The sequence below is a fragment of the Carcharodon carcharias genome, chromosome 7, assembly GCF_017639515.1.
Source record: "Carcharodon carcharias isolate sCarCar2 chromosome 7, sCarCar2.pri, whole genome shotgun sequence".
Classification (NCBI taxonomy): Eukaryota; Metazoa; Chordata; class Chondrichthyes; order Lamniformes; family Lamnidae; genus Carcharodon; species Carcharodon carcharias.
The window spans coordinates 158,407,868-158,424,673 of NC_054473.1; the positions used below are offsets into that span (position 1 = coordinate 158,407,868).

The window sequence follows — 16,806 nt, forward strand, 5'->3', positions numbered from 1 at the left end:
GCTGACTGGGATCATAACAATGTAATCTGGCTTCACTGTACCCTGCCAAAACCGTCCACTATTCCAGAAACATCCTGGAGATATCTCCCTCCCTCTCAACCTTCAACATGTGTGAGGAGCTGATGGACTTCTTTATCTATAAGAAAGGGACCATCTATTTAGCTGCCTCTGCTGATTCTCCCATTTACAGCATGGTACAAGGAACTGAACAAAGAGGAATCAAAGTTAGAGGATAAGAAGAGATCAAAAGCCTAATTTAAGTGAGATTTCAAGAAGTAGGTGGTAAAGTGGCTATGGGAGAGTATCATGAGGCAAAGGATAAACAATCAACCTCCAATATTAAACTAGTCATCTGTAGTCATAGGAGCAGGGAAGAAAATCAAATAGGTATGACTGGAGAAAATTGCTCAAAATGCTTGAAGCAAATCAGAAAAAAAATTTGAAGATGAGGACAAAGGTCTTGAAATTGATTTGTTGCAATGATAAATTTGTGGACTGTGTAAAAAAATATGAGTTTTAGATTATTAAATGTGTAATCTCTCTCATCTATTACAGTATTTCATGATAACACTGGACATGAAATAATCTCCCATTTCCATTAAAGTGCTTTAAAGTTAATTCTACTTCCTCTCATCTGCATTTCCATCATTCTCATAGAGTCATATACTTATACAGCACAGAAACAGGCCCTTCAGCCCATCGTGTCCATGCCAGCCGTCAAGCACCTATCCTAATCCCATTTTCCAACGCCTGGCCCATAGCCCTGTATGCTTTGGCGTTTCAAGTACTCATCTAAATGCTTCTTAAATGTTGTGAGGTTTCCTGCCTCTACCACCCTCTCAGGCAGTGTGTTCCAGATTCCAACCACCCTCTGGGTGAAAAGATTTTCCTCAAATGCCCTCTAAACCTTCTGCCCCTTACCTTAAATCTATGCCCCCTGGTTATTGACACTTCTGCTAAGGGGAAAAGTTTCTTCCTATCTACCCTATCTATTCCCCTCCTAATTTTGTATATCTCTATCAAGTCCCCCCTCAGCCTTCTCTGCTCTAAGGAAAACAACCCTAGCCTATCCAGATATAAAAACAAAAAACTGCGAATGCTGGAAATCCAAAACAAAAACAGAATTACCTGGAAAAACTCAGCACATCTGTCAGCATCGGCGGAGAAGAAAAGAGTTGACGTTTCGAGTCCTCATGACCCTTCAACAGAACTAGGTGAATCCAAGGAGAGGGGTGAAATATAAGCTGGTTTAAGGTTGGGAGGGAGGGGTGTGAGGGGAGAGAAGTGGTGGGGGGTTGTGGTTGTAGGGACAAGCAAGCAGTGATAGGAGCAGATAATCAAAAGATGTCACAAACAGAAGAAAACAGAGGTGTTGAAGTTGGTGATATTATCTCGGCACATGGCACTGAGTGTGGATCTCAGAATGTGACGGGAACAGCAGTCCGAGAAACGTTTTATGTTCTGGAGATACTTGTAATCCTGGGTGGGTTCGAAACATGAGGAGTGGAATTTCAGTTGAAATCCACATGGGGTAATTCGGAGACAGAGACAGTCACTGAGAAAGGAGATATGGCTGTGAAAGCAGGTTTTAGTAAACACCTTGTCAAACGCCAGGAGAGAAATGGAAAGCAATGAAGGTGAACAAGGCAAAAGAGAGATATGGAAATCTTGTCGCAGAGACGAACAAAACTTCTTCAAGGTAGGCATTTCTTGAAGAGGAGTAGCAGTCAATTAAACACAGAGATAAAAACAAAAAATTGCAGATGCTGGAAATCCAAAACAAAAACAGGATTACTCAGCAGGTCTGGCAGCATTGGCAGAGAAGAAAAAAGTTGATGTTTCGAGTCCTCATGACCCTTCAACAGAACTAGATGAATCCAAGGAGAGGGGTGAAATATAAGCTGGTTTAATGTTGGGGGGGGTGGGGGGGTTGGGTGGTTGGGGGGGGTTGGGTGGGGGGAGAGAAGTGGAGAGGGGGGGGTGGTTGTGGTTGTACCTAGCCTATCCAGTCTCTCTTCATTGCTGATAAGCTGTAGCCCAGGCAACATCCTTGTGAATCTCCTCTGCACCCTCTCCAGTGCAATCACATCCTTCCTATAGTGTGGTGGCCAGAACTGCACACAGTACTCCAGCTGTGGCCTAACTAGCGTGTTATACAGCCCCAACATAACCTCCCTGCTCATATATTCTATGTCTTGGCTAATAAAGGCAAGTATCCCATAGGCCTTCTTAACTAACTTATCCACCTGTGCTGCTGCCTTCAGGGATTGATGGACATGTACACCAAGGTCCCTCTGATCCTCTGTACTTCCTAGGGTCCTACCATTCATTGTGTATTCCCTTGTGTGTTAGTCTTCCCACAATGCATCACCTCACACTTCTCAGGATTAAATTCCATTTGCTCTGCCCATTTTACCAGTCCATCTATATCATCCTGTAATCTAAGGCTTTTCTCCTCACTATTTATGACACCACCAATTTTCATGTCATCTGCGAACTTACTGATCATACCTCCTATATTCACGTCTAAATCATTAATATACACTACAAACAACAAGGGTCCCTGCACTGATCCCTGCAGTACACCACTCGTCACAGGCTTCCAATTGCAAAAACAACCTGCGACCATCACCCTCTGCCTCCTACCACTAAGCCAATTTTGGATCTAATTTGCCAAATTGCCCTGGATTCCATGGGCTCTTACTTTCTTGAACATTCTCCCATGGAGGACTTTGTCAAAAGCCTTACTGAAGTCCATGTAGACAACATCAACTACACCACCCTCATCTACACAGCTAGTCACCTCCTTGAAAAATTCAATCAAATTTGTTAGACATGATCTTCGCCCTAACAAAGCCATGCTGACTATTCCTGATTAATCCCTGCCTCTCCGAGTGGAGATTAATGCTGTCCCTCAGAAATTTTTCCAATAGTTTCTCTACCACTGATGTTAGACTCACTTGCCTGTAATTACCTGGTTTATCCTTACTACCCTTCTTGAATAATGGTACCACATTTGCTGTCCTCCAGTCCTCTGGCACCTCTCCTGTGGCCAGAGAGTATATGAAAATTAGTGTCAGAGCCCCTGCAATCTCCTCCCTTGCCTCACATAGCAGCCTGGGATCCGTCTCATCTGGGCCTGGGGATTTATCCACTTTTAAGCCCGCTAAAACTGCTAATACCTCCTCTCTTACAATGCTAATTTGTTCAAGTATATCACAGTCCCCCTCCCTGATTTCTATGCCTACATCGTCCTTCTCCATAGTGAACACAGATGAAAAGTAATCATTCAAAACCTCACCTACATCCTCCAGCTCCACGCAGATTGCCACTTTGGTCCCTAATGGACCCTACTCTTTCCCTGGTTATCCTCTTGCCCTTAATATATTTATAAAATGCCTTGGTATTTTCCTTTATCTTGTCCCCAGTGTTTTTTCATGTCCTCCTTTGCTCTCCTAATTACTTTTTTAAGTACCCCCCTACACTTTCAATACTTCTCTAGGGCTTCTGCTGTTTTCAGCCCTCTGTATCTGCCATAAGTTTCCTTTTTTTCCCTTACCCAGTTCTCTATATCCCTTGGCATCCAGTGTTCCCTGGACTTGTTGGTCCTACCCATCAGCTTTATGGGAACATGTTGGCCCTGAACTCTCACATTTCCTTTTTGAATGAATCCCACTGGTCTGATGTAGACTTTCCTACAAGTAACTGCTCCCAGTCTACTTTGGCCAGATCCTATCTTGCATTTTGAAATCAGCCTTCCCTCAATTCAGGACTTATATTTCTAGTCCATCTTTGTCCTTTTCCATAACTACCTTAAATCTAACAGAGTTATGGCTATTATCCTTGAAATGCTCCCCCACTGACACTTCTACCACTTGACCGGCTTCTTTCCCTAAGATTAGGTCCAGTACCACCCATTCTCTGATAGGACTTTCTACGTGTTGGCTCAAAAAGCTCTCCTGGATGCACTTTATGAATTTTGCTTCCTCTAAACCTTACACATTAAGACTATCCCAGTTAATGTTGGAAAAGTTGAAATCCCCTACTGTTATTACCCTATTATTTTTACACTTCTCTGAGATTTGCCTACATATCTGCTCCCCTATCTCCCACTGACTGTTCAGAGGCCAATAGTACACTTCCAGAAAATTGATTGCCCCTTTTTGTTTTTAAGTTCTACCCATATGGCCTCATTTGAGGAACCTTCTAAGATACCATCCCTCCTTACTGCAGTAGTTGACTCCTTGATCAATAGTGCAATGCCACTTCCTCCTTTACATCCCCACCCACCCCCCCACCCCACCCCAACCCCCACCCCCAAACCCCCACCTCACCATCACACCTGGAGATTCTATACCCTGGAATATTGAATTGCCAGTCCTGGTCTTCCCTCAACCATGACTCTGTGATAGCACAATATCATTGTGTTTCTTTTAAAATCCTGAGCATTTGTAATTTCTTCCAGCATGTCTGTTCTCTCCAAGAAAACTTCAGAGGTATTGAAAAGTGGGCAGAAGAGCTATAAAAAAAATGCAGCAGAAGGAATTCAATGTCAATAAATGAAATGAGACATTTTAAATGAAAAAAATAAGAGGAAGGGGAGCATAGGACTTCTGATTCACAATCTTCAAAATAGCATGTCAAGTGTGAGAGAATGTAGTTTTTTAAATTAGTTTAGGGAATATTGTGTTATTCTGTAAAGAAGGCTGGGTGTCTTGTGTGTGATTTAATTAAGCTGAGCAATTGATAGGAGTCAGGTTGTCTGGAGTTTAGGAAACATGAAAAAGATGAGGTGTTAAGTTGAGGCACAAGGAAATAGATTAGATCTAATATTTGAATTTTTAGATAAGTTGAGAGGTTGTTTGAATTTCAAAGGGGAGTTAGAGGTGAAAAGCAAAATGTTTGTATCATGCAGGAGCCCATAGGTAAATGGCAGTGGGAATATTATATTTTTAAAAGCAAAGACAAGATGAAACATGAAAGATCTTTTTTTGGAAGGGTTTGGGTTACAAAGAGGTGTGTCAGAACAATGGGACTGAGATGAAAGGGGAAAAAAGTATATATAGAGTTACAATGGATCGCTGGATTTTAGCTATTGAGTTGGAGAGATGGCTGTTAAGCTGGAGAGGAAAAAACAGTGAGGCTGCTTTCATTAGAAGAGATTGTGGGGTAACCTGATAAGAGATGTGTATGAAGGGAAGGTACAACAGTGTTTTCAATGGTTGAGGCTCCAGGTTGAGAAACAGTCATTTACGGCACAGGAGGGGGCCAATCAGTCCATCGATTCTATGCCAGCTCTTCCTGCAGCAATCCAGTCAGGCTTATTTCCTTCAAGTGCCTATCCAATTTCCTTTTGAAATCATTCTGTCTCTGCTTCCACCACCCTCATGGGCAGTGGGTTCCTTACATGGGTACATTATCAGTGATAAGAAGGAATAAAGTTGTATATCCAAGTCTGCAGATGACACTGTTAGCTGACAGCGTAGATGGGAAAAGAAAGTTGCAAAGGGACATGGATGGATTGAGCGGGTAGTAATACTGTCACTAATTTATGTAGGGCAAGTGTGACATCATTCACTTTGTACCCTAGTGAGAAACCAACAACTGGGTATTTGGATAAATTTAGGGGTCCATATTTGGAAATCACTGAAAAATTAATAGGCAGATACAAGAAATAATTTAATTAATGGAAACAGTTAGCCTGTATCCTGAGGGGGCTTCAACACAATGGACCACAATTCATTCCATTGTTTCATAAATCTCTGGTTAGACCACATCTGGGATACAGCAAACAGTCTTGAGCATGGCCCCCAAGGAAGGATAGGACCTTGGAGTGGGTGTACCACAGACCAACCAGAATACCAGCGCAAAAAAATGAGTGCAATAATTAGTCTTATATTTCCTTGCATATGTTAAATTAAGGGTTGATCTAAGTCAGATGCTTATGGTTAAAGGATTGATAAGAGTAGACAGGAAGAGACTATTTCTGCTGGTGGGAGTGTAGAACAAGGAATCATAACTTTAAAATTAGAGATAGACAATTCAGGAGTAAAGCACTTCTTCACAAAAAGGGAAATCAAAAACTCAAAACATGCTTCCTCCAAAAAGCTGTTGAGCTGGGCCAAATTAAATTTCAAAAATAAAACCTATAGATTTTTGTTAGGAACAACTTTAAGGCATATGGAATCAAGATAGGCAAATGGCACATAGCAAGGCTGTTTAATAACTGGCTATTTAAATGATTGAAGCACAGGACACAGCAACATTGATGAATTAAGTTAGAAAAGCAGTTAAGGAAAGGATAAAGAAAAATGAGACAGGGCAGGCACAGGAGATCAGGACTGCTGCTTATATGGAATATTGACAAGACTGATCTGTTTCTGTGCTGGAACTGACCTGCATATGCGGTTATTTGCTTTTTGTCCAGCCTTAGATTAGATGATTGATAAAAGTGGTTAGAATGTAGAATTCATTACAAGTAGTTGAGACAATTAGCAGTTGTATTTAAGGAACAGCTAAACATGTGAGAAAAATGAATAAAGGAATGTGTTATAAAAACAGAAAATGCTAGAAATACACAAGTCAGGCAGCATTTGTGGAAAGAAGCTAATGTTTCAAATCTGTGACATTTCATTACAATGGGGAATATGTTGATGGGAGGACACTTATGGATCTGTTGGGATGAGTGATTTGTTTGTGCTGTAAACACCTGTGCAAGGTTTCAAACAGCATTTGAGGAATCAGTCCTCACTGGGATGTGAATTTAGGATTAACAGCAATGGGGTACAGTGAATATAAATGGACAATCTTCTAAAGATGGGTTCATAAAAAACTTTGGAAACAGGCAAGTGCTGTGGGTTAGACACTTAACCTTTTGCCTGAGGCTGGATTCAATGCAGCCTAGATTAAGTCTCCTGCCTATAAGCATCTTATGGAAAACAAGTTTCAGCAGTCTTTAACCAGCTTCAAGTGAGCCTGGGCCGATAACACAAAATTATCCCTTACTCTGGAACAGTTCCTACAGATTGGAGGGTAGCTAACGTAACCCCACTATTTAAAAAGGGAAGTAGAGAGAAAACACGGAATTATAGACCAGTCAGCCTGACGTCAGTAGTGGGGAAAATTCTAGAGTCCATTATAAAAGATTTAATAGTTGAACACCTGGAAAACAGTGGCAGAATCGGACAATCTGCATGGATTTACAAACGGGAAATCACGCTTGACAAATCTACTGGAATTTTTCGAGGACTCAACTAGTTGATGAGGGGAGCCAGTGAATGTGGTCTATTTGGCTTTCAGAAGGCTTTCGACAAAGTCCCACATAAGAGATTAGTGTGTAAAATTAAAGCATATGGGATTGAGGGTAGTGTATTGAGATGGATAGAAAACTGGTTGACAGACAGGAAATAAAGAGTAGGAATAAATAGGTCTTTTTCGAATGGCAGGCAGTGTGACTAGTGGGGTACAGCAGGAATCAGTGCTGGGACCCCAGCTATTCAATATATATTAATGATTTAGGTGATGCAATATCTCAAAATTTGCAGATGACACAAGGCTGGATGGGAGGGTGAGCTGCGAGGAAGATGCAAAAATGCTTCAGTGTGATTTGGACAAGCTGAGTGGGCAAATACATGGCAGATGCAGTATAATGTGGATAAATGTGAGGTGAGGAGCAAAAACAGGAAGGCAGATTATCTGAATGGTTATAAATTGAAGGGGACGTGCAACAAGACCTGGGTACCCTCATACACCAGTCGCTGAAGGTAAGCATGCATGTTGGCATTCATAGCAAGAGGATTTGAGTACAGGAGCAGGCATGACTTGCTGCAATTATACTGCGCCTTAGTGAGACCACACCTGAAATAGTGTGCGCAGATTTTGTCTCCTTTTCAGAGGAAGGACGTTCTTGCTAGAGGGAGTGCAGCAAAGGTTTACCAGACTGATTCCTGGGATGGCAGGACTGACATATGTGGAGAGATTGAGTCGGTTAGGATTATATTCACTGGAGTACAGAATAAGGGGGATCTGAAAGAAACCTATAAAATTCTAACAAGACTAGACAGGATAGATGTACGAAGGATGTTCCCGATGGTGGGAGTCCAGAACCAGAGGTCACAGTCTGAGGATATGGGGTAGACCATTTAGGACAGAGATGAGGAGAAATTTCTTCACCCAGAGTGGTGAGCCTGTGAAATTCACTACCACACAAAGTAGTTGAGGCCAAAACATTGTATGTTTTCAAGGAGTTAGGTATAGCTTTTGGGGCGAAAGGGATCAAAGGATATGGGGAGAAAGCAGGAGCAGTCTATTGAGTTGGATGATCAGCCATGATCATAATGAATGGTGGAAGAGGCTGGAAGGGGCAAATGGCCTACTCCTATTTTCTATGTTTATCCCCAATAAACAAACATTTAAAAGCCACACTACAGCTGATGGATGAGACAGGGAAAAAGATCACTGGTATTTAGAATCGCTGCTCTTAAATTGGGCACTGGAGGAATATCTGGTTCCTATCTGTGGATAAACATCAGTGTCAGTAACGGACTGAGTTTATTAACAAATTGCATTACATACTGCCTGTAACTTAGAAATATACCAAGGCACTCTGATGTAAACAGACATAAATGGACATCAAGCCAAAGAGCTATTGGTAGGGTCAATGAAAACTTTGATGAAGTACCAATAGGGGAGGAAGAAATGAAAAGTGAGATACACACAACTGGCCAGAGTTGCAGTAACACTGCTTGGGGTGGGGGATTAAAGGCCTGGGGAAAATGGACATAGAGACAGACAAGGGCATGAGGGAATTTGAAAGTAGGCAGTGTAAAGAGACTTGCATTTATATGAACCTCAGACACCCCAAAGAACCTCCAAAGTGCTTTATAGCCAAATTGCACACAGCAAAATCCTTCATTTGGCAATGTGGTGACCACTAGATAGTGTAGTGTTAATTGAGGGAAAATTATCAGCCATGACACCTGCTCCTCTTTGAAATAGTGCAATGGGATCTTTTACATCTACTCCAGAGGTCAGAACTGGTTTAATGCCTCATCTGAAAAATGGCATCTCTAACAGTGCAGGACTGAAGTGCCAGTCCAGTATTTGTGCTCAGATTCTTAGAGTGGGACAGAGGTAGCAGTGCTACCATTGAGCCAGATCCACCAATTTATCCTAAACTTTACTGGTTAAGGAATCTTCAAGGTACATTGATTCTTAGCATAAATGTTTTCTGAGAAAATTTAACTGAGTAATCTCCCCACCCCCAGGACATGCCTAGCACTAATATCACCTGTAACCATTTTGAATATTAGGTTAAGCTTAGATCTTTAAACAGTTTAACATAAAAGTTGTGCCAAACTTCGTTCTAAAGACAAAGCAATCACCAACTTGACATCAGTGTAAATCAAATTCCCCTGGAAAGGCAGGAGTATGGATGAACAAGCAAGTAAAATGTGGTTTTACAATGAATTGAACAATTTTTTTTCTTTTTAAAAAGATTAGTTATTTATTGAACAGTTCCAGATATTTTATTTCTTTACTTCTTCTTCTCAACATCCTGCTCTGCTGCTTCCTTTGCTCTCTTAGCACGGATTCCAAACAAACGTGCATTTGCACGGGCCATACGGAGGCTTGCAAAGGCCTTGAAATTTCTCTCGTCCTCAGAGATCACCCGGGCCTTCTCTCTTTTGTATATCTGAAAGGAAAATTGTGTCCATAAATATGTTGTATACACGAAAAACTTATTAACAATGAGGTCAGAATTGGAGTTCTCATATTTAAGAGCAACAGGAACTATAATGCATCAAGTAGTTCACCAAAATTATCACATGCCCATAGAATCCAAGAAGAGAATATTCTAACATCAATTATACACAGAACTGCAGGTTCACTCTTGCAGTTTCCAATTCATTTCATCTGCTGCAGAGATTCCCTAAACATGGACAGGCCTCAGCTGACGTCCATCTGAGCCAGTCCACAAAGGGAGCCCAAGCAGAAAATTTCTCTGATTTTCCTCTTTAGAAAATAGGCTGATGTCCAGATGAGAATCTGGAAAGGATAATCCATGTCTCAGTACTTTCACAATTATCATATAAAGTAGCCACGCAATTAGAATCTTCTCAGTTTTGTGCTTTTAATGAATACATCTTCATGTATACACATTTAAGTAAATGTTGTCAATCTGGACAATATCAATTAAGGGGAAGAATTTTTACATAGTGTATATTTCACATCCTTAGAATATTCCAAAGCACTTTACAGCCAATAGAGTACTGGGGAAAATATACCCTCTGATTTTTTTTTGGGAGTGCACAGATGATTTGTTTAACACACAGTTAAATTTTTTTGCACATGTGCAGTAACTTACTTAAGGAATTAATCATTAGGAAGTCAGTTAGTGTGGGGAGACATGGTAACCTATTAGGCACACAAACAAAAAATGCTGCAAAAGGTCAGCAGGTCTGACATCATCTGTGGAGAGAAAAGACAGTTAAAGTTTCAAGCCCATATGACTCTTCCTCAGAGCTATGAAGAAGCTCTGAAGAGTCATACAGACTTGAAACGTTGACTCTTTCTCTCCACAGATGCTGTCAGACCTGAGTTTTTCCAGCATTTTTTGTTTTTGTTTCATATTTCCAGCATCCGCAGTATTTTGCCTTTATCTTGAGATAAACAGCCATATGTTTTGATGTTGGTTTGGTGACATATGTTGGATAGAACATCAAGGAGAGTTCCCGTGCCCTTTGTTTATAACCATCCGAAAGATACAGCACCTTTAACAGACAACACTCAGTCTCAGCCTAATTAGATGCTCAATTCTCCCGTTGGGCTTTAACGAATCACCTTCTGAATTAGAGGGATAACTGAGCCATAGCTGACAATGTTTAAAACTGAATTAAGAAAATATTAGTTACTCACATTCTTGATTGGCATGACAGGTCCAGTTAGCTGCGTTGCCACCTTAATTTCTTCGGCCTGTGGAGAAGAAATTACCATTAACAATACAGGATTAAATAAACACACAGAATTTTAATTACGTGACATTCCCACAGTCATCAGATGGAAAAGGGTTCAACAAAAATCATCAATGATGTACAGAGATTCCGGAGAAATTGTCATCATTTGACTGTGGTGAAAAAACAGCAATATAAATCACTGAATTACATTAATAACTCAGCCTGTGCGACAGAGACCAAGCACTTGTTAGAGACCAAGGTTTTTTTTAAAAAAAAGCTTATATATGCTGGTCAGTGTTTCATGATTACTATCACCTGTAATCTTAACTTCAGAGCCAAAAATTTGTTTCAAAGAGTTATGGCCATCTGCTCAATTGCTTACGCTTCCTTCATCCCCTCATCTAAAACTCTGTTGGAACGAGTCCTAATGTGTATTGGTTGCCTGGAGAAAAGATAATCACAACACTGAAATCATAGCCCCCTCTGTTCAAAATCCATAAGTGCAATGTCAAGCTATCCACCCAGCTTTTGCAACCCATCTGTCTGAGTACCCTCATCAGTTGCGTTTTCAGTCCACAGGACAAAGATGACTCAATCAAGTTATAAAAGTTAGCTTCCATTGTTGGAGCATTCCATTTTCCTCCACAAATGTAATGCTTTCCACCTCCCAATTACTGCTGTCATGTTTCTATTTGCAACCGTTTCCCCACCCATGCCCATATGGTTCAGGACTTCACTCTGCCTCCTAATTATGCACGTGCTATCCATCAACATTATCTACAAGCAGGGGTTTGATTTTAACACATACACACCAAACCTCCTTCTAAAACCAGTAACTCAGAACTGTTTAAATATTGTTTTAAAATTCCTATTATTTTTATGACAGAATATGTTAAATAAAAATGTTTTAAAGCAGTAAAAGTGCTTTAAAAAGTTCCACGTTAACATGTGTACAAGCAAGATACTGATGCACCAGCAAGTTTAATGCAAAGGTCAGAAAGGTTCAATATTGATCCTGTTTGCTGGGTTGATCACATGGCCCATATCAGAAGTTTGCATAGGACCAGAATTAGCAACAATCTCCCTAGAGATGAAATTCTGCAGGCAGCATCTAAACTTACAGCTAGCTACCTGAGGAAAGTACACAAGTACATGGAACTTTACATCTAATGTGAGTCAATGCTTTCAAAAACTTTACAATTGTTTGTCTTTTAAAACAAAGTTGGATATTTCCTCTATCACTTCTAAATTTATTAATGCACCTTTTGGTTTCTCTGGATGTACATTTATCTAATTGTCTTAGTTCAGATTTATATTCCAGAAACAAATCTCATTTTTAAATGCCATTTAAGAGCCAGTGATTCTCAGAAATAACCTCTGGAAAATCAATTACAATTTTTTCAGAATGTTGTGTTTAACGTTTTATTTGGATACTTACCGAAGAATCTCCCTTCTTCGGCATGGAAGCCTTTCTTGGGAAGATGATTAGCCTAGAGCGATATTCCTTCAGACGCTGAACATTACACTGAATAGATTCAGTTGACTTGTTGCGGCGTCTGTGATCAACAGCAATGCCAATAGTACGTGCCACCCTCTTGTTAATGCCTGCTGCCTATTATATTGGCAACAAAAAAATATTTTAATGAGGGAGAAAGAAAAGCAAATACAGAAACTGAAAGAAAGCAAAAACAGAAGTATACCAAAGAAAGGTCAAGGCCATCAAATGGAAAAGGTTAAACTGATAACTGTGGTAAACAATTAGAAAGCCATTTTCGGTTCAATTTCTAAATAAAGCATTGATGTTTCCCATCAGTGGAACATGCACAATCACACCACAGGTTAACATTTTATATCACGCCCAATATATTAAGGTCCCTTCCAACTTATATGATTTAAACTCAACGAATTTCCTTCATCAATACTTAAATTAAGGAACTCTGACCAGCATCTTTTGAACTGAGTGAATATACAACTTACGTGAAAAATGTCATCGTTTTTGATTAAGTAATTATTCCAAAAATTATACCAATTACCTAATATTTCAAATGCACTGACAATTCCCTCCCCTGAACAGGTGTCAAGATAGCCCAACTTCCCATGGCATTCCCACAGCCAAAATAGTTCAAACCAAAATCACAAAAACAAACCGAAAGCAGTCCTCAGTCCCTACCACAAACACCACCCCTCTCCCAAGTACCACCTGAGGCTGTTAACTATACTTGATGATATATCCATGTCACCAAAGATCATCCACTTCCACCTTCCCTGTCTCAGTTCATTGGCTGCTGAAACCCTCATCCATATCTTTATTACTCCTAGACTCGATTATTCCAACTTATTCCTGGCCGGCTTCCCGCATTCTACCCTCTGCAAACTTGAGTTAATCTAAAACTCTGGTGTCCTTGCCTTAGTTCGCACCAAATCCCTTTCACTCATCACCCATGTGCAATGTCTCTATTTCAAATTCTTCCATGGCCTGTCCCTCTTTAATGTCCTCCAGCCCTACAACCTTCTTGATATCTGTACTCCTTTAATTCTGCCTCTTGAGCATCCCCAATTTTAATTGCTCCATCACTGCTGACCATGCCATCCATTACCAAGGCCCTAAGCCCTGGAATTTCAGCCCTAAACCTTTCCACTTCTCGATTCCCCTCTATAAAACCCACCTTCTTGATCAAGAGTTTGATACTCTGGCCTAATAACACTCCTTTTAAGCACTCAAGAATGTTTTACCACATTAACAAGTGTGTATTTGTGTGTATATATATATATATGTACAGGTGGTATACACATATTGGTGGTATACACATATTCAGGAAATATATAGACAGTTATTTATATTTTTCCTTTTCCCCTCTGGACTGGTTGACATGATTGATCACACTATCCTCTAAAGCCTCTACTCATGGGTCTAGCTTTACTAAGTCATACTCTTGATTAATTATAGCCTCTCTAGCAATGGCTTCTCTCTCCACACCTTTCTGTCACCTCTGGGGTCCTGCCAAAGAAACGACAATGGAAATAAAACTTTTTGCTTCTTCAATGGTTGAATTTTATATTCAATGGACTTTTTAAAAAAAAAACCTTCTAATGCCTATACATTAATGTTTCTGGAAAAACAATGGTTACCTTTAGCTCCTCCAGGCTGAAGCCTCGTCCAGCACGTACTTTAGTGTGATATCTGACAGTGGGACACCTAACAACTGGTCGTAGGGGGCCAGCAACTGGACGTGGAGCAATGCGGCGTGCTTTAGCCAACCGTGCCTTACGTCTGTCAACCAATAACATTATAAAGTTATGAGAACTTTGCAAATCATAACAAGATACCAGATAATGCAATATATCACTTTTACTCAACAGTAAACTGAAATATCCAATGGGCAATACTTAGTTATTGGGTATCAACTGCATGTCAGTGGAATCCAACTCCTGAAAGCAATTGGTTTACTAACTACTGCTTCTTCTGTTACAGTACTGACTTCAACTTTGGAACTGCTCATCTCAAGGGCTAACAAGGAGTTCAAATTTTTGCCTATCTGGTTCCAAGTTGGGACAAGGTGGAGAGAAAGGCAATTGGAAGCTAACTCTTTTTACAACCAGTTGGAGCAGCAAATGAAGATAGTGAAGAGGAGAAATTCTTTTCAGAATTGAAACTAAGTTTAAAATGCATTGCAGTAGCAACATAATCATTTGTTTGCATACTAGAGATAGGATTAGAAATTTATGTTAAATTTCTTTCTATAAGGACATTTTAAAAGAGAACAATTTGGAGCAGTCCACAGTCATCAGCAAAAAAGGGTTCAACGGTATTCATCAAAGAGGTACAGAGATTCCGGAGAAATTGTCATCATCTGACTGCGGAAAGCTAATAAATTGTCCATTATAGCACTGTCAAATATTTTCATTTTCCACCCACAATATGGCTGGTGTACAGACCATTTTATTTTTAAAAAAACAGTACCCTACTTAACCACTGATTCCTGCAAGGAAAATGCTGAGTTTAAGTTCTCAGCATCGAATTACATACCTGCGAAGTTTTCTGGCTGGCTGGTTGAACCAAGTACGGACTCTCTTCTGCCAGTCCTTGTGGAAATGAGGATTCAGAATCATTCCATTCCGACTTGGGGCCATGGCTACTTATTGAAGGGCTGAAACCCTGCAATATTAAGTAAACATTAATAAAATGCAGCAAATAGTTAAAAGAATACAAATGATTTAATTCCACAACTAATCATTTGATTTTGTAAACAACCCTGCACCCAGTTATTTTCTAGCAAATTACTTAGCACTATAAAAAGGGAAAGATGCTGACATAATCCTGATGAAATCTCTAACGTTATACCACTGACATCTCACCATAGCACTTCACGACAATCAAAAATAAACTTGAAACACTGACAGAGCAAAATCCAAACCAAGATTATACACGCTCAACCTGATGTTAATCACCTTGAATATCACTGAACAAAAAGACAACTCAATGGACATTTGAACTGTACCAACTGTGGCTGTGCCAGTTTTGTCTCTGAACCAGAGGTTTGTGGGTTCAAGTCCCACTCCAGGACTTGAGCACAAAAAACCAAAAGCTGGAACATTCCAGAGCAACACTATCGTCAGAAGCACCAGGCATTAGTCTGAAAACGAACAGGGAAGTCATCCCCAATATCCTAGCCAGTGGCGATCCGTCAAACCAACATGATGGCAGATTACCTGGTGACATCACACTGCAGTTTACGGGAGTTTGCTTTGCTCAGGTTGGACCCCTGCATGTACTGCACCCACAATAGCGACTACATTTCAAAAGCTCTTCGGGGCATATTGAGGTCGTGAAAGGCGCCATTTAAATTCAGGCCTTTCTTTTAAAAGTTCAATGAGCAACAACAAACGATAATCAAGGCAAGAGAAAACTCTCAAACCAACTCAGCCTTTCAACAAACACTCCCAACTGCCGCAAGCGATAAGTTTACAACTTCTCTTCACAGCCTCGCAGGCCGCCCATTAATTCAGGCCGCCAACACTACATCTGGAAGCAGTCCATTTTGGGTCATTCACTGGAGAATTCTTGAACCGCGCCGACACATAGGGGCTGCCTCCTCGATTTTAGGCCTCCATCCTCCTCAACACCGAAAAACAGGAGCCGGTCAGGCCCAGCGACATCTTTCTTTAGAAATGGTCACGGATATTGAGAGTCTGCTCTTCCTCATGTAACTCAGCATTAATTTAGCACAAGTTGACTTAATTAAACTGGCGGATGGATTGTGATTTTATCCACACTCTAAACCAACACGTACCTTCAAGAGGAAAATGGCCGAAGGAAAAGGACGAGCCGCACTGGTGGTTGCCGGGATATGTACACAGACACGGTGATTAACCAATCAGAGCAGCGGACATTGGCCTGTGCTCATGCCCCGCACAAAGTAGGTGCCCCCTCCTTTCCCCCCCCCCCCCCCCCCACCTAAGCAGGGCGTTTGGTTTGCGGGAAAATGGGGATTTTATTCCTTGTACACGTGGAAAACAACTGTTAAAGTTTTACATGCAATTTGTAAGCAAGTAGTAAATTTGATGCAACGATCGGCTTTCTGAAGTCTTCTGAACATTTTCAGTCGCGACATAAAACCAGAAAATGCTAGAAATACATAGCAGGTCTAGTACCTGTGGAGAGTTAACGTTTCAGGTCGATGGGAGGCCCTTTGTCAGAAGTCCATGCAATTCCTGTTTTAATTTTAGATTTCCAGCATCGGCAGTATTTTGCTTTCATATTTTTGGTCGCAAGTTCGAAATACTTCTTATGGGTTGAAGCAGTATTTTTTTTTTGCGAGTTGTTTACAGATCTGGAGGACACAACTGCCAT

At 40.6% G+C, this 16,806-nt stretch overlaps 1 protein-coding gene and 2 non-coding genes across 3 annotated transcripts; all 3 read right to left on the reverse strand.

Annotated features, from left to right (window-relative positions):
- Window positions 1–9,476: 9,476 nt before the first annotated feature.
- Window positions 9,477–16,296, reverse strand: rpl13 (ribosomal protein L13). Its single transcript, XM_041192221.1, has 6 exons — window positions 16,247–16,296; window positions 14,983–15,111; window positions 14,085–14,226; window positions 12,394–12,567; window positions 10,918–10,974; window positions 9,477–9,694 (listed from the first exon to the last, which is right to left on the reverse strand). Exons 2-6 carry the CDS (start codon window positions 15,084–15,086, stop codon window positions 9,536–9,538), a joined length of 636 nt encoding a protein of 211 aa, XP_041048155.1. The 5' UTR covers window positions 15,087–15,111; window positions 16,247–16,296; the 3' UTR covers window positions 9,477–9,535.
- LOC121280602 lies at window positions 11,038–11,118 on the reverse strand. Its single transcript, XR_005943655.1, has one exon. It is a non-coding gene; the product is annotated as a small nucleolar RNA MBII-202 (small nucleolar RNA).
- LOC121280604 lies at window positions 14,724–14,805 on the reverse strand. The gene has a single exon (XR_005943656.1). It is a non-coding gene; the product is annotated as a small nucleolar RNA MBII-202 (small nucleolar RNA).
- Window positions 16,297–16,806: the final 510 nt, after the last annotated feature.